The sequence below is a fragment of the Mustelus asterias genome, chromosome 26, assembly GCF_964213995.1.
Source record: "Mustelus asterias chromosome 26, sMusAst1.hap1.1, whole genome shotgun sequence".
In the NCBI taxonomy this organism is placed as follows: Eukaryota; Metazoa; Chordata; class Chondrichthyes; order Carcharhiniformes; family Triakidae; genus Mustelus; species Mustelus asterias.
In genome coordinates this window covers 42,003,464-42,026,398 of record NC_135826.1, presented here as the reverse complement: position 1 = coordinate 42,026,398, position 22,935 = coordinate 42,003,464, and the positions used below count along the sequence as shown (strand labels likewise).

General features: G+C 43.6%; 1 protein-coding gene across 2 annotated transcripts in view; it reads right to left on the bottom strand.

The window, feature by feature from the left end:
• Positions 1-20,653, bottom strand: part of pgpep1 (pyroglutamyl-peptidase I) — a 46,624-nt gene extending 25,971 nt beyond the window's left edge. The window contains exons 1-2 of one of the 2 annotated variants that reach the window (XM_078198551.1): positions 20,506-20,653; positions 8,907-8,959 (exon numbers count right to left, since the gene is read on the bottom strand). In XM_078198551.1, coding sequence (XP_078054677.1) covers positions 8,907-8,959; positions 20,506-20,542 — 90 coding nt within the window. In that variant the 5' untranslated portion in view covers positions 20,543-20,653. Of the gene's footprint in view, positions 1-8,906; positions 8,960-13,034; positions 13,129-20,505 lie in introns of those variants that run through there. The other variant, XM_078198550.1, reaches the window with a different exon arrangement.
• Between the last annotated feature and the right edge of the window lie 2,282 nt (positions 20,654-22,935).

Here is a 22,935-nt window from a genome sequence, read left to right as displayed (position 1 = left end):
CTTTCAACCCCTCAGTGTTCTTTGTTCTGAAGAATAGAAACTCAATATCTTCAGTTTTATCCTGGTAGTTACAACCTCTTAGTTTGGCAGCACGATAGCACAGTGGTTAGCACTACTGCCTCACAGCGCCAGAGACCTGGGTTTGATTCACAGCTTGGATCACTGTGTCAGCACGTTCTCCCCGTGTCTGTGTGGGTTTCCTCTGGTTTCCTCCCACAGTCCGAAAGACGTGCTGGTTAGGTGCATTGGCCATGCTAAATTCTCCTTCAGTGTACCCGAACAGGCGCCGGAGTGTGACAACAAGGGGATTTTCACAGTATCTTCATTGCAGTGTTAATGAAAGCCCACATAAATAAACTTTATGTGCTGTAGTTTTTCTAAGTTCTATCTTCTTTATAGTTGCGGTATTATCCTAGTCATTTTGTTTTTTCACCTTGTCTGGTGCCTCTGCATCCTACAGTATATGGAGACCAGAACTATGCATATTTACTATGTATGGTTCATCCAAGTGTCTATACAACATTCAACTTGACTTCTTAGCTTTTCAGATCTAACCTTTGAGAAATTAATTGAACACTTGGCTTATTTCATCTTTTAATTCCCTTATGACCTGCGTCACTACTTTTAGTGATTATGGTACAGATAGACATTAATGCCTCTGCTCCTTCATTCCATTTGAACATTTTACTTCCAAGGAGCCTCCTTAATCTTCCGGCCCAAGGTTTACCGCCGTACATTTATCTATATTGAAACTTATTTGTCACGGTACAGGATGAAAAACTTTGAAATGTTTGAGTTGTGATAAAAGCATCACATGACTGAGAATCTGCTTTTTAACAACTCTCCTGTAACCTTGATCAGTTAATCACCAAAAACAGAAAACACATTTTCAAAGGAATGCCTTTGAAACTATTCACAGGTTTGAAGATGGAATACACACCAGAGTTATTTCATTTCAATCGAATGGGACTTTGGGAGTTTGACGATTCGAACAGAAGAAATTATATCCAGTGGTAGGTGGGTTAGTAAGCAGGTGGTTTTGGGTAATCAACAAAAGAACCACAGGGGAAGAGATTTACTTCCTTTTTAAAAAATAAAATACAGCAAATTATGATTTGGAGTGCACTGCCTGAAAAGATGCTGGAAACAAATTAAATAGCAATTTGAGAGCCATGAATATTTGAGGTGGGAAAATTGCAGGGCTATGGGGAAAACAGGAGCGGGGCAAATTGCATAGCTCTTTCATAGAGATGGCATAGGCATGATGGGCTGAATGGTCTCTTTGTACTATGAGATTCTTTGGATCAATGAAAAGGCTTGTATTCATTCAACATATCAGCACACCAAAAACATCCCAAAAGATGCTCGGAAACAAGTGAATTTCTCCAAAGTGGTGGGTGTTCCATGCGCAAATTCAGCAATTGTTTAGGAGCTTAGAGACATTGTGTCAAAACAGGTGAATAGCAGAGTAACCTTTTTTTAAATAGTTACTTGGTCAAGGGAGGCATGTTCATAGAAATCATAGAAACCCTACAGTGCAGAAGGAGGCCATTCGGCCCATCGAGTCTGCACCGACCACAATCCCACCCAGGCCCTACCCCCACATATTTTATCCACTAATCCCTCTAACCTACACATCCCAGGACTCTAAGGGGCAATTTTTTTTTTTAACCTGGCCAATCAACCTAACCCGCACATCTTTGGACTGTGGGAGGAAACCGGAGCACCCGGAGGAAACCCACGCAGACACGAGGAGAATGTGCAAACTCCACACAGACAGTGACCCGAGCCGGGAATCGAACCCGGGACCCTGGAGCTGTGAAGCAGCAGTGCTAACCACTGTGCTACCGTGCCGCCCGTGTTGATCAGAACATTGGAAACTTCAACATCTATCTGAATCACACAGCTGAATGTTCTCACCCACAAAGAATATTGGCCCCACTCTTTGGGCGTGTGTTACCTACAGTACATGATGTGGAGATGCCAGCGTTGGACTGGGGTGGGCACAGTAAGAAGTCTCACAGCACCAGGTTAAAGTCCAACAGGTTTATGTGGAATCACGAGCTTTCGGAGCGCTGCTCCTTCATCAAGTGAGTGGAGAGTTGGGTTCACAAACACGGCATATATAGAAAAGACTCAATTGCAAGATAATGGTTGGAATGCGAGTCTTTACAGGTAATCAAGTCTTTATATGTGCAGACAATGCGAGTGGAGAAAGGGATAATAGGTTAAAGAGGTGTGAATTGTCACAAGCCAGGACCAAGCAGAAACTGATAGCCAAGTTCCGCATGCATGAGGATGCCCTCAACTGGGATCTTGGATTCATGTCACACTACCTGTAACCCCACTGTTTGGCCTGGGCTTGCAAAATCCTAAATGTCCTGGCTTGAGACAATTCACACTCCTTTAACCCATTATCCCCCTCTCCACTCACATTGTCTGTACGTATAAAGACTTAATTACCTGTAAAGACTCGCATTCCAACCATTATCTTGCAATTGAGTCTGTGTCTGCCACGTATGTGAACCCAACTCTTCATTTACCCGATGAAGGAGCAGCATTTCAAAAGCTCGTGATACCAGATAAACCTATTGGACTTTAACCCTGGTGTTGTGAGACTTCTTACTGTACAGTACATGATACACAATTAGCCAACTAAAACACTACATTATTTCTGTGCTATGGATAGTTTTATTTAATTAATTGGTACTGAGAAAAAAATGTGCATTTCTGAAACATTCAAGGATTAGAGTTTCAGAATAAGGGGTCAGTCATTTAGGACTGAGATGAGCAGAAATTTCTTAATTCAAAAGGTATGAACCTTGATAGATCTCTTCCCGAGAGAGTGCTGGATGCATTCAAGGCAGAGATCAATAGAATTTTTTCATACCGAGGGAATTAAGGGATGTGCAGGTAGGGAGAAATAATAGATCAGAGGTAGAGGATTGGCTACAATTGTGTTGACTGGCTTGAAGAGTCAAATAGCCGACTCCTGCTCCAACTGCTCATGTCCTTGTAGACTTGTGTGAAGTTTCTAAACAATTCTCAGAGATGGATAGAACCACAACCCAGTGTTATACAGTGACAGACCAGTCCCCACCAGTGCTGTACCCCAGTGTTATACAGTGACAGACCAGTCCCCACCAGTGCTGTACCCCAGTGTTATACAGTGACAGACCCGTCCCCACCAGTACTGTACCCCAGTGTTATACAGTGACAGACCAGTCCCCACCAGTACTGTACCCCAGTGTTATACAGTGACAGACCCGTCCTCACCAGTACTGTACGCTATTGTCAAGCTCTGAGTGTTTTCTCCAACCACAGTTCGGGTTTGGAAGGGTGGGATAGTTTTTAATGGTTGAGTATTTTCCAACAGTTCTCTTGAATTCAGCATCAAAGTTCCACAATCCCATTTTCATACAGTACAGGACTGTAAGGTTGGAATTATTTTTCAGTTATAACACTGTTTCCGATGAATGGTCACGACCAGAAATGTTTACCCGCCTATTTGCTGTTCAAAGGCTGATGGCCCTGGTTTATGATTTACTGTTTAAGTCTGACCAAAGTTCACGATCGTACACATTACTGAAATCCCTTTTTGAGAGTCTGCCCACACTTCTTTCGCGTGCTGTAGGTGCCGAGAACGCCAAGGGTCCCCTCGCGTACAGGATCAATCGGGTACACCCACTCGCACAGAAACAGACACAAATACAACTGCTTCAGCATCTCGGTTTTGTGAAGGGCAGACCAGCTCCCTTGAATCAAGAAAGAAAGTTGCGAAACAAACTCAATGGCACAGAGTCAGCACTCTCCAGCCTTCCATTGCCAAGGTCAAAGACCATGGCTTTTATTGCATTCTCGGAGCTTCTATTTCCTCGCTCTCCCACACATGGTGTCACTGCTCACAGGGTTACCATTAACCCTTTCCACACTCAGAACCCTACATGATAAATCTTTGGGGTCAGGATTAGCGGCATTCTGCTGTATAGGCAAAAGCATATGATTAATGTCACTGGAATGGAGTCAATACCTTCTCATGAATGGTATTGATTCAAGAGAGAAGGAAGGAAAAAATGAGATTGAGAAATTCTAACAAATCCAAGCCACATCCACCATTGTTTATATACAAGTGGCTTTACCTGAGTGGTAATTGTGTTGATGTACAAGCATATACAGCAAGTGTACAGAAAATTCCACATTTATGTCCTGCAAGTCCATTACTAATGGACGGCATGGTAGCAGTGGTTAGCACTGCTGCTTCACAGCTCCAGGGACCTGGGTTCGATTCCCGGCTTGGGTCACTGTCTGTGTGGAGTTTGCACATTCTCCTCGTGTCTGCGTGGGTTTCCTCCGGGTGCTCCGGTTTCCTCCCACAGTCCAAAGATGTGCGGGTTAGGTTGATTGGCCATGCTAAAAATTGCCCTTAGTGTCCCGAGATGTGTAGGTTAGAGGGATTAGTGGGTAAATATGTCGGGATATGGGGGTAGGGCCGGGGTGGGATTGTGGTCGGTGCAGACTCGATGGGCCGCATGGCCTCTTTCTGCACTGTAGGGTTTCTATGATTTCTACGATAATGATGCCAATGCTCATGGCATTAAATCATCTCCAAGTCAGAAGGGAGTTTAGAGATAAGACACTTGTCGGTGCAGTGGAAAATTGGTTGCCACTTGACACACAATCTCAAACTGCAACAAGGTAAAAGATCAGTGAGCCAATTAACTAGTCGAGTCCTCAGCTGCTACTCGTGTGCCCAAAACAAATCTGATGCCTTGACAATGTTTGACTCATGAAAAGCCAAAAAAAAACCTTTACATAGCAACTTTTTAAACATCAGGATGTCCACAATTGCTTTACAGCCAATTCAATACGTTGAGAATGCAGTCACTGTTATAACGCAGGAAACAAATTTCTGCATAGTGAGGTCCAACAATGTTATAACGATCAAATGATTTGTTCTTCTGGCATGCTGCGGGTAACTGCCTTTCTCTTTTAAAGTGAATCCTGGGATCTTTCACATTCATCCGAGTGGGCAGACAGCCTCAGTTTAATGAGTCACCCAATGACTGCATCTCCAACAGCTCAGCGCTGCATTGGGACAGCTATCCTGGATTACTCACCGAGGTGTCTAGAGGCACGGCGTTTGAGCCAAGGCATGCCGAGGTGTTGATAACCGGGTGCTCTTAATCCTAAACCTATGCAAACGCAGAGTTCGAATTGTCATAAAGTGCAATGATATTCACATCTGCCCCCAACATTAAGACACACTTTGACGTGCTTCAGTTCAGTAATGAGAACATTACAAACATTTCAATATTTTCATTACTGGGAGTGCAATTCTGTTCAAATTATCTACATCATGTCTACGTTATCTACGTCATGTTGCATTCCGAGGTGCTCAATACAGTTCCAAACGGTTAAAATTAAATGCAGTCCGAGGAGTTTTACACGGTTACCAACCCCTCGGTCTACATTGGTTGAAAGGTCTTACACAGTGGCCTTTTCTGATTGAACTTTGGAAGAGTCGCACACCTCCTTGTGGAAGATATTCTCGAATTGTGAATTGCTCTCGAAGGAGTGCAGTGAAGGTTTACCAGGCCGATTCTGGGGATGGCGGGACTGATGTATGAGAAGAGATTGGCTAGGTTAGGATTCTTCTCGCTGGAGTTCAGACGAATGAGGGGGGAATCTCAGAGACTTATAAAATTCTTACAGGGCAAGACAAGATGCATGCAGGAAGGATGTCCTTGATGGCGGGGGAGTCCAGAACCAGGGGTCACAGTCTGAGGATTCGGGGTAAACCATTTAGGTCTGAGGCGAGGATACATTTCTTCACCAAAAGAGCGGGAGAGCCCCCGCGGCCTGCTGCCTGCTCCCAGGACAAACATCAGCTGCTACTGCAACTCAGTGAAAGACGTGCTTTGGTCTGTTCAACAAACTTGATCTTCCAGTGCAAAGAATTGTTCTCGACTGAGTGTTGCAGACCGGCGCCTTGCAAAGCCCAGGACTATGTGCTGAGAGATGCACTCAAGCTTGGGGCAGCTGCTGCCACTACACAATGGGAAAGGCCACTGTGTAAGGCCTTTTCGCCAATGGAGACCGAGGGATTGGTAATTGTGTTTAATGGAACTGTATCGAGCACCTCAGAGTGCAACATGACTGATGTAGATAATTTGAACAGAATTGCACTCCCTGTAATGAAAATATTGAAATGTTTGTACTGTTCTCATTGCTGAACTGAAACACCTCAAAGTGCATCTTAATATCAGGGGAAAATGTGAATATCTTTGCACCTTATGACAATTCGAAATGTTTTGTCATGTCGCTTTCAGATACTTTATCAATAAAGTATATTTTTGCAAAACAAAATATGTAGAGCAGGGCTAAAACTTACAACCTCCTGACTCAAAGGTAAACTGCTACCGCCTAATCCAGGGCTGACATGGTGCAGTGCCACTATGCAAGAGACCCAGGCTGCCAGTGGTCAGTTCCAATCCTCTAGTGTAAAACTACCACACAAAGCGGTAAAGAGACACAGTTAGGCACAAAAGAGAGCTGATTGGGTTGCCAACTCTGGTTGGACATATTCCTGGGGGTTGCCATTTCCCAGTCCAACTCCCTTCACCTGGTCAAGCAGCCCCAACCCCACAGTTTCCATAATTTCTATAATTAAACAAAACATTTTTTAAAAAACAACTAAAATACGTAACGCCTCCACCATTTTTCTTTCAGATTGCCCACAGCCATGTCCAGGAGATGAACTTCACAATTTCTGGAGACTCCAGGACAAATCTGGAGGGTTGACAACCTTAACAAATGACAATATCATTTAAGTATTTTTGTCATGAAGTGTTTTAGGAGATTTATATCCTTCAAATAAGGAGCTAATTTTTTTTAAATGATCTAGCACAGCTCGGACACAAGTGATTCAGAACAAGTTAAAGTTTGACTGGTGCAATCTGGGAGTCAGTCGAGAAACACAAAATTGCAGCCTGCAGTCATCCTGGAACCAACTGCCCAACGTTAAACATTGCAACTTTCTGATTGATGCTTCTCTGATTAAAATGCAGATCTCGTTGCCCTAGGAACAGACGTCTGGTCGCTTGCCTTTGTGTCAGCTCATTCCCACTGCCTGCTGTCTGGATCAGTGCTAATAGTACAAAGCCCCCAAGTGTGTGTTTAGGGTTGATGTTGGGGGCGCGGGGTGGGGGCAGGGTAGTAGGGGAGGAAAGGAACACAACTCAAAGTCGATATCAAGCTCACATATGAAGCAAAATTATAACCAAGAAGTGACCAAAGACCATGGTTTTATAAAAAATATCTGAACTGCTACCTTAAAAGCATCGCCCTCCACCTAGTCTGTAAATCAGGTTTATCACTTAATTGCTGCAGTGTCTCAAAAAGACTGTCTTTCCTCACCCTGCGATCTCCGTCATGACCCCAGTGTCGGTGTTAAAAATACTCTGTACACCTTGCTAATGGAGAGATCCCAAAAACCAAGTGTTCCAGTTCCTAAATGACCCGGCACTAATTTTAATAAGTTAGAGAGCATTTCTTCACACAAAAGGTCGTGAAAATAGGGAATGGTTTCTCCTTAAAAACCTCGAGGCTGGAGTTCAACTAAAAATTTCAAAACTCAGATTGGCATATTTTGTTCGGCACAGATGTTAAGGGTTGTGGAATCAAGACGGGTAGATAGTGATACAGTGCAGATCAGTTAAATTCTAATTGAATATTACAGCTACAGGGGGGAATGGTCAATTCCTGTTCCTATATACTCACTGCCTAAAATGTCCACTAACTGGACATTAGTCTGTTAGCTTGGTAATGCTCACAAGATGAGAAGTTGTGGGTTCAAGCCTCAACTCCAGGAGCTCAGCATCATCCAAGGTACCACCCCTTCCATGGGAACTTAAAGCAATTTCCTATTGACTCCGATGAATGTCAAAGATCCCTTGACACAAAAACAAAATATTTTTTAAAAACTCATTCATGGGACATGGGCGTCGCTGGCTGGCCAGCATTTATGGCCCATCCCTAGTTGCCCTTGGAGGGCAGTCAAGAGTCAACCACATTGCTGTGGCTCTGGAGTCACATGTCGGCCAGACCAGGTAAGGACGGCAGATTCCTTCCCTAAAGGACATTAGTGAACCAGATGGGCTTTTCCGACAATTGACAATGGTTTCATTGTCATCGGTAGATTCTTAATTCCAGACATTTTTTATTGAATTCAAATTCCACCATCTGCCGTGGCAGGATTCGAACGCAGGTCCCCAGAACATGAGCCGAGTTTCTGGATTAATAGTCTACTGATATTACTACTGGGCCATCATCTCCCCAGGTCCTTCTCCAAGTCCTTGTCTTTCCACCAATACGGCTCAGATCTTCCTGGTGAGAAGGTAATGATGAGCTGTCTTCTTGAATCACTGTAGCTTTTATTCTTTGTGGAGAGCAAGCAGTTGTTTTTGTTCTGTTTTCTTGATAATCCAACAGCTTCATGGTCACTTAAATACTGATAGCAGTATTCTATTGCCAGGTTTTATAAACAGAGTTCAAATTCTCAAACTGTCTCTGGTGGGATTTGAACACCCATCTCTACATTTTTATTCTGGTTTCCAGTCAACAATTTGAATTTATATAGTGCTTGTTATGTAATTAAGTGCCTCACGGCACTTTAAAGAAGTATTATACAACAAAATTGGACACTGAGCCACCACATTAGGGAATATTGAACAGATAGCCATAAGGTTAGTCAAATATGTGGGTTATCAGGAATGGCATGGAAAAAAAAGTGACGTTATAAAATAGGAAAGGAGATTGGAGAAATAGGGAGCGGCAAGGACAGTAACCTAATCTCTGCACTAACATTTCTATTTATAATGGCCAAAAATCAAAAAAAGTCAGCTTACCTGCACAGCAACCCAGCTTGCATTGGTAGTGTGTTCTCCAAAGGGACCAAACCCTAAAAATCAAAGCATTTGAATATTACAAAATTTAGTGCAAAAACCTGATGCTCTTCAAGTGTAAGTGTTAGTAACAAACAGGCATGTAGGAAAACCTTTTGCTTTTATTTTGAGTGAAGTATTAACTCACTTCAGGTGTTAGCTTTAGTTCAAAGGCTTTGGACTTCCAGTTCCATCCCCGGGTTCTGAACACACAATCCAGGCCAACCATCACAATGCAGTCCTGAGGGAGTGGAGTACTGCACTGCACTATCAGGGCAGTACCGAGGGAGTGGAGTACTGCACTGCACTATCAGGGCAGTACTGAGGGAGTGGAGTACTGCACTGCACTATCAGGGCAGTACTGAGGGAGTGGAGTACTGCACTGCACTATCAGGGCAGTACTGAGGGAGTGGAGTACTGCACTGCACTATCAGGGCAGTACTGAGGGAGTGGAGTGCTGCACTATCAGATCGCTTGGATTTGGCATTAAGCCAAGGCTGTGTGCTGTCAAACCTGAAAAATCCCATGACACTATTTCAAGAAGAGCACAAGAGTCCTTGAATCCTGGACCATTATTTCTCCCTCAGCACCATCACCAAAATACATTGAATGGAGTTTTCCAATTGTGATCTTTGTAAGGTTTGTGTTGATTCACCATTACATTTCCATTTTTATGTTCTAGCCCAAGAATAATGACAGAAATGAGAGGATTTACACGCAAGGAAAGGGTGAACAAGTTGGGGCTCTTGCCTCTAGAAAGGAAAAGGTTGAGGGGTAGTCTCAGAGGTCTTGAAAATTATGAAAGGGCTCAATAGGGCAGGCTTGGTGAAGATGTTCCCATTTGTCGGGGAGACTAGAACCAGTGATCAACGATATAAGATACTTACCAATAAGTAGCAATTTCAGGAGAAACTTCTGTACCCAGAGATTGGGGAGAATGTGGAACTTGCTACCACCGGGGAGTGGTTTGAATTGAATAGTATAGATATATTTAAAGGGGCAACTGGATAACCAAGAGGGAGAAAGAAATATAAGGAAGCGTTGATGAAGAGGAGTGGGAGGAAGTCGTGAGGAGCATAAACACCAGCATAGACCACCTGGGCCTGTTTCTCTGTTCAAAATTCTCATGTATTTAACTCCTGTTACAAGGTTGAGCATTACATTGCTTGCATCATATAGAAGTCTTGGTCATCAAGCAATTTTGATTTGAGAACAGAGTCAAGCACCTTCAGGACAAGGAAGCACAGTGCAAAGCCAATGTCTCTGTCCATCCCACCAAGAATGACTTCATATGTATTTTGATTATGCAAATCAAGACTTGGCCTAATGTCACGAGACATCAACCTAGACTAGAAATCATTTTTCTTTGGCTGAACACTAACGTGTCCAAATGACAGGAGAATCCATCATAAAACCCAATATTTCATCTTTTACTTTGAAACATGTCTCTATCTTGAGGTGTTGATTTTAAACAATGAAATTGACATCTCGCTGCTTTTTTACACCCTTCAACTTAAGACAATATCGACAGTTAATCTGACAATTAATTTTTCCACAATGCTCTGATCAATATTTCTCAACTTTGCATTGCTGGGGAGTTATTTTCTACCTATTTCATTCCAGTATTGTCTGCAGATTTTGACATCTCTCCTTTTGCCTCTATATCTGAATCGCTGACGTACACATCAGCAGACCTGCAACCAGAACAGAACCCTGTGTGACACCACTACTCAAACTCTTCCCCCGCCCATGCATCTCTGCCCATTTTGGGGTTGCCCATCAGGAAAATCTAAACCACTCAGTGCAGGAAGACCATTGCAACCTCGCCTACAGCGCCATGCAACATCAACTTCAATAAGCTTACAGGAATTAAACGTATACCTAAAATGTGGGCTGACTATGTACAATAGGTGTGGGGGAACTGGGAAGGTGAAAATAGATCAATGACCTTAAGATGTCTGACCTTGTGTTCAAACAGATTTCAACTTGAGTGTTTTTTCACTTCCTTCCCCACCCATGTTGCTCCACTCCCCCCACCCAATAGGGAAAAAACTTTGTGTCACCCATTTAACTTTCTGCCAACGACAACTTCCACTGGCATCACAGAACTACGATCCAAATGCTTAGATAACAAAGTGATGGAAGTTACATTGTAGTTTATAAAGTTCTGGTTAGACCCCATATACAATATTCTGCTCATTCTGAGCACTGCACCTCAGGGAAAATGTGTGCTGGTTAGGTGCATTGGCCATGCTAAATTCTCCCTTAGTGGACCTGAACAGGTACCGGAGTGTGGCAACTCAGGGATTTTCACAGTAACTTCATTGCAATGTTAATGTAAGCCTACTTGTGTGACTAACAAATAAACTTTAAATATGAGAGACTAAGAGAGGATCCAGGTTAGATTCACCAGAATATCCAGGGTTGAAAGGGTTAAAAATCACGAGAACAAGTTGCGTAGAGACAGCTTTCATTTCCTTGAGTTTGGAAGATTAAGAGATGATCTAGAATCATAGAATCCCTACAGTGCAGGAGGAGGCCATTTTGCCCATTGAGTCTGCACTGACAACATTCCACCCAGGTCCTATCCCCATAACCCCACATTTTACTCTGCTAATCCCCCTGACATTAGGGCCAATCCACCTAACCCGCACATCTTTGGACAATGGAAGGAAACCCATGCAGATGTGGGGAGAACGTGCAAACTCCACAGTCATCCGAGGCTGGAATTGAACCCATGTCTAACTGAGGTGTTTTAAGATGATTAAAGGATTTTATTAGGGTAGATAGAAAGAAATGTTTTCCTCTGGTGAAGGAACGCTGGAGCAGGGGGGGCATCACCCCGAGATGCTAGTTCTGATTCCAAGGATCTCTCAGGAATTATTTCTTCACAGGAAAGAGTAAAATAATTCTGCAACTTTTCTCCTCACAAAGCTGTGAGCCTGGGGTCAATTGAAAATTCCAAGAGAGGGACTGATTGTTTTTTTATTGGACAAGGGTATCAAGCGTTACAGAATTGAGGAAGGTAGATGGCGCCATGATCTAACGGAATTGTTGAACAAGGTCAAGGGGCTGAATGGCCTCTTGTTCCAAGGAACTTGCTTGATTAGAACACTGGAAAAGTTTCTTTACCCCAAGTCACGTCATCTTTCTCAGTGCGAGGGCTATGCTGACATAAAGCATCTTCACCACCCATCTCCAGTTCCCTCAAGGTGGGGTTGGTTCAATTTCCAGTAGCAGTTGGTTTTGTGACTGCGTGCCCTGCTTGGTCATGTCAAAGGACGGATTTTACATCAATCCGGTTCCATCCTCACTTTTCCTGTTCACAGAATTGACTGATTTATTGAACTCATCCAAGTTTACCATGGTGGGATTTAAACCCACAACATTACTAAAGACACTGTATAAATACAAGCTTAGTCAAACATCCCAACCCATTCCACAGCAAAATTACAACATTTTACAAAATGACAAAACAAAATTTGACACCAGGCAGTATAGGGCGATCCTGGGACTGAAGTTTGGTTTAAAATACTCTTAGCAAGGTTTTAGAAACTGCAGAGGTTAGAGCTCAGGCAGTCTAACATACAAGAGGAAGAACTCAGAGATCTCGGAGGGTTTTTAAGACCAGACAAGGTTGCAGTGATGGGGAGGGGCAGGGCAACGGAAGGATTTGACCACAAGGATCAACATTTTTAAATTGAGGTAATGCAGGAGGTACAGGGCAGTGTTGTACGGGTGGGTGGATGGGTCATGGTGAAATGTAGGATAGAAGCAGTGGACTTTTGAACGAGCTTAAGTTTGGAGAAGACTGGGGTCAAAAAGATGATTGAAATGGTCGTGGGTTTCAGCAGCAGATGAGCTAAGGGACAGGTGATGACACGGAGGTGGAAATAGATGACCTCTGGGTAACTAATCTAATATCAGAAGCACTACAGTTCAACGCCAAGAATTTCACTCGACAGCTGACATCTCTCAACAACAAAAGGAACGATCAGGTTGCACATAGTTTGAGACATGGTCTACACAGTAGCTGAAATGACAGGTTAGCATGTCCCAGAGCTGGCAAAAGTCTGAATCCAAAATGTTAACCTGTTCTGTTGACCCCCATGATGTGGTCAGACTCACAATGAAATTCCAGCATGCATTTCAGATTCTCATTGCCTGATGTGTTTTTTCAACTCTGCTTTAGTAACTATCCAAGAAAGCCTGCAATTGAAGACAGGGCGGAGTTTGGTAAAAATGTCATTCTCGGGATGTAGGCATCACTGCCACGGCTGACACTGAGTACTCAAGGTGGCGTGGGGGGGGCATTGGTGGACTGCTTCAGTCTGTGTGGTGAAGGTGCTCCCACAGTGTTATAGGAAAGGAGCACTAGGACTTTGACCCAGTGACAATGAAGGCACAACCATACGTCCACTGTGTACGTCTTGGAGGGGAACCTGCTATTCTCATGCGTTAGCTGCCTTTGTCCTTCTCAGCATGGAGACCACAGGAGTTACTGCCAAGGTAGCAATAGCGAGTTGCTGCAATTCCGCCCATTGGCATGCACAGATGGCGGAGAGGTCAGACTTTTAGGCCAGTGACATTTAGACACCAGAATTTAGCAGTGTTTACATAGGCTTGTCTCCTTTAAGGACAATGATCTGGTTTAAAATGGATAAGATGAGGTTATCCAGAGAACATTCACTATACTGGCAGTTGTTTGAGTGTATCAGCCTCCTGCCCTTGGTGAGGAGACGTTTATCAAAGGTCAGAATAAAAAAATAATCGGCATTTTTTTTTAAAAAGAAACATTTTTTTGACACGAATGGCTGGCAGACATAAAGTAGACAAGATTTTCATTCACAAAAATTATAGGAGCTGGCAGGTCTGTGTAAGTACTCAGGGTACGGCAGAGTGTGTAAAAATGGAATTTGCTAGAAAAACTCAATGGCTGAAAACCTGAAACATTAATTCGGTTTCTCTCTCCAAAGATGCTTGCTGCCTGACCCACTGTTTCCAGCATTCTCTGTTCTTATTTCAGGTTTCCAACTTCTGCAATATTTTGCTTTTAAGACAAAGAACAGGCAGGAATGTTACACCATGCAACAAACAACGTATTATTCAGCTGCAAAACTGGCCATGAAGGGTCCCTTCACAATTCCTGAACATCAGTAAATTGAGAACAACCAGAACTCAAGGTTTTCTCTGGAAGAATGTCACAGATCAGGAGGTACTTGGAAATTTCAGACTCAAGGTCAATGATTGGCTTTTTTAAAAACTAAAACAAACGTTTTAAATTTGTCTTGGGCCGACACATAAACGGCAGACTTAATTCTACCTGCTTAAATGGGTTAATATCTCTGTGGAAATAACACTCAGTACAACACATTAGCACTTCATAGCTAATATCTCCCTCTGCCAGTCTGAGGCACGTGGCTCCTCATTTTATGTATGCTTCAGAAAGACATTAGGACAGGTGAACAAAAGTTTGGTCAAAGGCTTTAAGAAATGAATTACAGGAGAAGGGCTTGAGGGAGAGGTACAGAATTCCCAGGTTTAGGGGCTTGGCAGCTGAAGGCACATCCACCAATGTCAGAGCGATGAAAATCGGGTATGTACAAGAAGCCAAAATCAGAGGAGTGCAGACACCTCAGGGGAGTTTGCAGGGATGGAGAAAGTTCCAAAGATAGGGAACTAACAGAAAGTTCACTCAAGCTTCACAGGAAAGAACAGCAGACACCAACAATGGATAAACAGGAAAACCGGAGAATGTTAGACAGCAATCAATATTTCCAAAATACATTTTTTTTTATAATGACAGAAAGAATTTGCCCCTCAAACCTCAGGATCTCCCAAAACACTTCACGGTCAACTAGGCTTTTATTGAGTATCGGCACTGCTGTCATGTAGGAAGTTTGGCAGTCAGTTTGTGCACATCCAGCTCCCACAAGCAATGATGGGGTAAATGACTCGATAATCTGTTCTAGTGAGTTTGATCTAAAAAAGGACTAAGAATCACAAAGAATGTTGGATTTACTGCAGCATCTCATGCAATGAGTTAGAGGACACAGTGTCGGTGTGTGAGCTGTGGTTATCCATGGCTAAGCAATGAATAAAACACTTCACTGTTAACCAGATTCGCTCCTGGTACAATCAGTCAATCATAAAACACTTTACCACTGTCCTGGGATTTTTGGACCGAGTTGTAAATCAGTGGTCCTAAACTTTTATATGTCGTGACACACCTCAATACAATTTTAAAAATCCTGAGGCAAATTTCCTATTTTCTCTATTCTCGTCACTTGCTTTCAAAAGTAGGTCCAGCGTAAAGACTGGGTTCAGAAAGATATTACTCCCACTTCAGGGGGATATGATCCCTTCTCAGAACAGCCAGTCCATAATATCTCAACAGAAACAATTAATCATCACTGTAGTACAGATTATAATACTTCACACAAATGTGGGGAAGGGACAGAGTCATCAAAACAGAATGTAGAGCGTAGCAACGGCCATTCAGCCTAACTGATCTACACTGACATTTATTATCCATATGAGCTTTCTCCAACCTTCATCTCAAGTTAGCACCTCCAAAATTGTACAGTATCAGATATACCCATTCTGCAATTTAAGGTCCAACAAATAATCAACCTCTGCTGTTAAGTTAAATGCACAACCCACTCAACTTCAATGATACAGAGCAGAACTCACTCAGCCAATGTGCATGTGGGCAATGCTAAAATTAACATTAGTGCCTCTTAGACTATCGAAAGATTGGAAATAAAATCAGGGTTTCTGTTCTAATATCCTCCCCATTGAATAGGCAACTTAAAAAATGCACTGGCACTCTGATCACACACTTGACACTGAAGGGTCCTGCACTCTAACAACAAAGCATTCTGAACTGGGAGATGAAGTAAAAATTATTTAAAAAGAGAACTAATGAACATGAGAACAGGAGTAGGGTAATTAGATCCTCAAGTCTGTTCTACTGACTTCAGCCATGTCATTATTATTCCTCCTCCTTAGAGCCCCTCACTGTGGTGCAGTGGCTAGCACACAAGAAAGCACTTCAGACTCAAGGCATGGGTTCAAGTCCAATCCAGAAATTTGAGCACATAATCCAAGCTGGCACTCCCCGTGCAGTACTGTGGGAATGCCGAACTCTCCTGGGGGACCATCCTTCAAACAGACAAAAACTGAAGATTTGGCAGCCCTCTTGGGCGGACATAAAGAAATCACACAGCACTATTTGGAAGAGGAGCAAGCGGCTTCTCCCTGGTGTCCCATCCAATATCTAACTCCCAAATAACAGCAGCTAAAAAAAGTCATCTTGTGATTAGCAGATGCTGTTTGTGGGATCATGCTGTGCAGAAATAGGCTGCTGCTTTTCCAAAATTACATCACTCACACACACACACACACACTCACGAGTAAAGGACACAGAGAGTGTCAAAAAGGAATGTCAGAATCAAAAAGCACAGAAAGAGGCCCTTCGGCCCATCATGTCTGCACCAGCCATCAAGTAGCAATCTATGCTAACCTCATTTTCCAGCACTTGGTCCACAGCTTTGTATGAAATAGTGTTTACAAGTGTTCATCTAAATGCTTTTTAAATGTTGTGAGGTTTCTTCTCTACCACCCTTTCAGGCAACGAGTTCCAGATTCCCACCACCCTCTGGGTAAGAACATTTCCCACCCCCCCCAATCCCATCATTCTCCTGCCCCTTATATTAAATCTATGCCCGAAAGGTTTTGCCATACCTACGTCCTTCATAATTTTGCACACATGGATCATGTTCCCCTCGGCCTCTCTTCTGTAAGGAAAACAACCTCAGTCTAACCAGCCTCTCCACATAGCTGAAATGCTCCAGCCCAGACAACATCCTGGTGAATCTCCTCTGCACCCTCCCTAGTGCAATCACATCCTTCCTATAATGTGGCAACCAGAACTGTACACAGTACTCTAGCTGTACTCCGAGTGTTTTATACAGCTCCATCACAACCTCCCTACTCTTATAGTCTATGCCTTTCTTTTGGCCCCAGTACCATTCCAAGTTTTTGAATAAAAATATCATGCATGTAGCCACATACGTGCTAACATGTGAAGTGGAATAAGAAAAAGAGAATAAGAGAGAGAGGGAGGAGGGAGAGAGGTCATTGCTCAACAAACAGAAAGGATGGATATGATGTTTAGCACATGGTGCAGCTTGTATCCCCAATCCAGGTAGGTCATATTCCTTTCAGTGACATCCAAACCCTGATGGGCCAACTGGCCTCTTCTGCCCTGTACCATTCTGTGATCACAAAGGGCATAGTGACATTAGGGAACCATCACTCCATACTTTGCACAAAGTGGCCCAGCTCCATGTGTGGATAGTTTGAACCTGGCAGCATGGACAGTTTACAGAAGAAAGGAAAAAGCTCCTGCTGGAACTCCAGGCTACATCAAATCCACAGAATCAATTAGAAACAGAACTTTGTAACTAAGTTACTCATTAAGTATTTATTTGGAGCACGTGAATAAGATTTGGTTACACTCACTAGTTACAGTTTTAGTTTCTCACACTCTTATCTTCCTCATCACCGACTATATATTTTGTCTTAAATTGTTATCAAGAAAGATTAGATACAAATCAGATGAATAGCTGCACTCACCCCTGAAGCCTGGTAATAACCGATATTAAGCCACTTCTTGTTTCATTAAGTTTGTGGTTTTTCTTTGCTGAAAGTGATGGGGAATAGAACACTTCATTTCAGGCACCCAAATTCATCCTCAGGCACTGTCAGGTCAGACGCAGCACAGGGTGGTAAATTTCCCCTCCTGTCATATCCCAACTTGCACCAAGTTCCTCTCACCTATCACCTCTGTGCTCTCTGACCTACATTGACTCCTGAGCAGTAGTGCTTGGATTTTAAGATTGTCAGTCTTGTTTTCAAAAAGCTCCTTAGCCTCACTCCCACCCATCTCCGCATCCCACCAACCAAGATCTCTGCATCCCTCCAAACTCTGGCCTCCTGCACATCCCCCATTTAAATTGCTCCACCATTGGCGCCCATACCTTCAATTCCCAAGCCCTGGTACTCTCTCCATAAACTTCTACCCCTCTACCTCACCCTCAGATGCTCCTTTAAACCTACCTCTTTGAGCAGGTTTTGATCATCAGTCCTAATATCTCATTACGTGGCTGTGTCAAATTTTGCCTGCTAATACCCCTGTCAAGTACTCTGGGACATTTTACTTTATTAAAGGTGCTATATAAATGGAAGTTGTTGTTGACAACTTTCATCTAAAGAATGTACCAATTGAAATTTGGGGAGGGGAGGGGAGGGGGTTATAAATATCACTTTCAACACTCATGCTTCATGATATTGTCAACCAGGGTCATATCAAGGACAGCTGGGAGTTTTTCTTTCTCTCCCTTGCAATCTCCTAAAAGTGTCTGCACAATTGGAGTCTATCTGTGCAAGCATTCTGTAGGCAAGGATCAAGGATATTGAGAGTTACAGCCAAGGTGGGCACACAGGAGTATAGAAAGAAATCAGTTGTAATGAAACCGAGAAGCAGAACAAGGCCAAGGTGTTGAATGACCCCCCTCTTGCTGCTAAAGGCTGAGGCTCCTCAAGTGGAAACATCAGTAGTTCAACAGTTCCCTGGTATCCACAGGCATATGCTCTCGCGGATGGATAGCAATTAGGAGCAGCAAGCTTGACTGATTCCCGTCTACCTAGTTCATGGGTTCTGAGCCTAATTATAACACTCAACAACTATCACAGCCAAGTCCAACTTACTCAACAGAGACAATGGAGTATCACACAGGGCAGTGCATGGAGGATGCTTTATTGGGTCTTTCATTGATCCTGTGCTCTGATTGCTCACTTGCTCTGTTTACGTCAGGTTGGGAGGAGATGGGCATCAGCAAGACTTCAGTCGGCAGCACTCTACTAAATCAGAGGATCATGGGTTCAAACCCCAACCCCGAGATTTGACCAGAAAGTCCAGGCTGACACTCCCAATGCCGTACTGAGGGAATGCTACACTGTCATATTTTGGATGAGATGTTAAAACCAAAGCCCCATTTATCCTCTCAGGTGATGTGAATGATCTCTTGTCAGAAGAGCAGGGGAATTCTTCCAAGATGTCCTGTGCCAATATTTATCTCTCAACTGCTGAAGCTGAGAAATTGATCTGATTGGTATCATATTGCTGTGTGTGGGAGCTTGCCGTGCAAATTGGCTGTCATATTTTCTACATTGGAACAGGTGACTACACTTCAAAAGAAACTTCATTGGCTGTAAAACATTTTGGGTCATTCAGAGGTCATGAAAGGCACTGTGTGAATCTAGAGTCTTCATTACCGTTAGCTGGCTGTGCAAAGACAATGCTACCAAACTGCTATTATTTTCACAGAGGTAATAGAAGTCACGTTACAAATATAGTGACTGCCTCTTCTTTTCATTTTTCAGCACTTTCCAACTCCCATTGCTCTCTTTTCCTTATAATACAGAACTGTACAAAACCAAAAAACTGTGAAACTAGTATTCTTCAAATATCACCCGGCCTCAAAGATTTTCAGTTTTGGTATAAATACTGAACTTGAAAAATGCCTGCCAACATGCAGATGTGTGCTTTTTAAATAATTTTTGAAGCTACTTATGATCGCCCATTTTAAACTTAATAGACATTAATCTCTGCTTTGTTTCTGTCTGATTCTTACCTTCCCTCAAACCTCATTCTACTTTAACTCGTTAAAGACTTCAACTATTTGCTGTCAAGCAAGTCATCACACTCCAAGTCATGTCACTCCTGCAGACAGACGCTCAACAATTCCAAGCCTTTCACGCTTGGTCTCCTCTGCCTAATTTTACTGTCTGGCCCAGTCTCTGCCCCTGTCTGATCAACTCCCTTGTCCCTTTCTTTGTCTGGTGCAGCTCTGTATCACATGCAGCACAGCAGAGTTAACATAATGGCTCCCCTACTGTGCCCAACACAAGCAAAAAAAACTAAACAGTCTCCTCTCTGGCTTGCCTCAGTCTTTTTTTTAATAAACTATCTGGGTCCCTTTCAGACTAGTCCAATTCTGCCTTATGCAGGAATCCATAATAGCAGGAATGTCCACTGGAACAATGTCTCACTTTCAAACTTTGCTATTATTGGCAAAATCTGCTACATGTTTATTTTGTAATCGAACACCATTTTCTCCAACTTGCTTAATTATCAACAGGTGTTTACACTTTCATAAAGTGCTAGAATGTAAGAGTTACACTTCATGAAAACTTTGCACAGACAACAACATTTAAGAAACATTCTGAAGTTTACAGAAAAAAAATACAGAGAAACATAAAGACAATCCAAGCATTCTTGGAACACAACAACAAGTACACAAAGGAGTGTGCAGTGAGGGGGGAGCTTAGGGAATCTCCCTTGCTCAGTAAAGTTAGTACAATGTGAGCACCGCAGTTGGGAGTTCCCTCAGGCTGCCTTATAGAGGATGTCGGTGCCTCTGAGTGTATCCAGTGGCGAGTTACTGTAACAAAGTGCAGTGGATACAATCCAGCCACCCGCCCCATCGCACTTTACCTGTGACCACCACAGTCCTGTTGCTGTTTCTCTCCATCTCCCTCAGCTGAGTGCAGCCTCTTGTCTTTCCTCTCCTCCGGCTGCCTGTTCCTCTCTCTCTCTCTCTCTCTCTCTCTCCCTCCCCTCTCACTTTCTCTCCCTCTTCCAGACTCTCTGCCCAACTAAACCGACCCACCTTGGCGTCACCTCGTCGCGTACGCACGCACGCCGGTGTCTGACGTCAGCGCGCCGGTGTCTGACGCCAGACGCTTTGCCCCGCCCCCTGGCCCGTATCCTTCCCCAGTGGCGGCAAAGCCAGCAGCAGCATGTGCTGGCAGCTGATTCACACCTAGACACCCACTGGCCACCCACTGACACCCAAGAGCTCCTCTTGGTAAAAGTTAGCATAATTTGCGGCATTAATTGGCCATTAAATTAATTTCATGGAATCCTTACAGTGCAGAAGGAAGCCATTCGGCCCATCACTGACCACAATCCCACCCAGGCCCTATTCCCATAATCCCACATACTTACATGCTGATCCCCCTGCCACTAGGGTCAATTTAGCATGGCCAGTTGTTTAGAGCGTGTCTGGGTAACAGCTAGGATGATTTGCGGCATTAATTGGCCACTAAATTAATTTCATAGAATCCTTACAGTGCAGAAGGAGGCCATTCAGCCCATTGACACTACACCAACCACAAGCCCACCCAGGTCCTATTCCCATAATCCCACATACTAACACTGCTAATCCCCCTGACATTAAGGTCAATTTACCACAGCCAATCAACCTAACCCGCATATCTTTGGACTGTGGGAGGAAACCGGAGCACCCGGAGGAAACCCACGCAGACACAGGTAGAATGTCCATACAGTCACCCGAGGCCGGAATTGAACCCAGGTCTCTGGCATGTGAGGCAGCAGTGCCAACAACTGTGCCACTGCGCCATTTCTAAAATACCAACTTCACGGTTTTAAGCTGGATGATAAGCTGGTGGTAGGAAAGTTATAAAAGTTTAAACCCTTTGTTTCTGTCCAGGCAACTCACTGCAGTAACTCTGGTGCCCATTAGTCGCGGAATGTTTCCAGCATATCTGTGGATGTCATATACTCCTGTTGTGTGGTTGGCATCTAGATGGGGAATTTGGGGACTGCCTATTCACTGAAAGTATACTGCTTGAGTCTACAGTTCCTTAACACCATTACTTTCTATTTAAAGCAAGTATTTACACATTTGACCTGTACACTACATTGGGACATCCCCTTCGATCAACCTCTCTTCTGTCATGTGATCTGACATCATTATTATATCAGTATCGTGTACGCTTCTGACATTAACCCTTTACTCTACACCAGTGGCTCCCAATCAGTGTAGCTGTGAAGACACGCCCCTCCCTGCCATGTGTGCCACAAAAACGATTCAAAATTCATCTAATTAAACTAAAACTAACCTTTAGCCCGGTGGCTGGCATCTCCAGGACGCGATGAATCTTGGGCCTCTCACGCATGTGCTGGCTGGGAAAGAGCCACACATGGATGTTTTAGATTTTGTATGTTGCTCAGGCCCCATGCATGCGGATGACCAACAAGACTTGGAGCTGAAGACACAGGCCCCATGCGCCTGCACAAAAAGTGAAAACTCAAAAAGAGCGCAGCAACCCTGGGAGAAGCAAGAGACAGGGAGAGGTTAAAAAAAACAGACAAAGGGACAGGGAGAAGTTAACAATGAAGTTTCCAGTAAAGGAAAAAGACAGAGAAAATAGGAGGCATGCCTCAGATTTTTTTAATAGTATAGAGGTGTGCAATGACATATAAAAGGTTGGGAACCACTGCTCTATATCTCCCTCCAAGTCATTATTCCTGTCATATATTACATCCTCCTACATCTCCACCCACCACCCCCCCCCCCCCCCCCACCCCCTCAAAGTCTTCACAGGGTCTTCATCATAGAAAGCATTCTTTCTGGTTGTATCACAGCTTGGTGTGGCTCCTGCTCTGCCCAAGACCGCAAGGAACTACAAAAGGCCATGAATGTAGCCCAATCCGTCATGCAAACCAGCCTCCCATCCATTGACTCTGTTTACACTTCCCACTGCCTCGGAAAAGCAGCCAGCATAATTGAGGACCCCACGCATCCCGGACATTCTCTCTTCCACCTTCTTCCTTCGGAAAAAGATACAAAGTCTGAGGTCACGTACCAACTGACTCAAGAACAGCTTCTTCCCTGCTGCTGTCAGACTTTTGAATGGACGTACCTTGCATTAAGTTGATCTTTCTCTACACCCTAGCTATGACTGTAACACTACATTCTGCACTCTCTTCTTTCCTTCTCTATGAATGTTATGCTTTGTCTGTATAGCGCGCAAGAAACAATACTTTTCACTGTATGTTAATACATGTGATAATATCAATCAGACGCAGCATGGATTCATGAGGGGAAAGTCGTGCTTG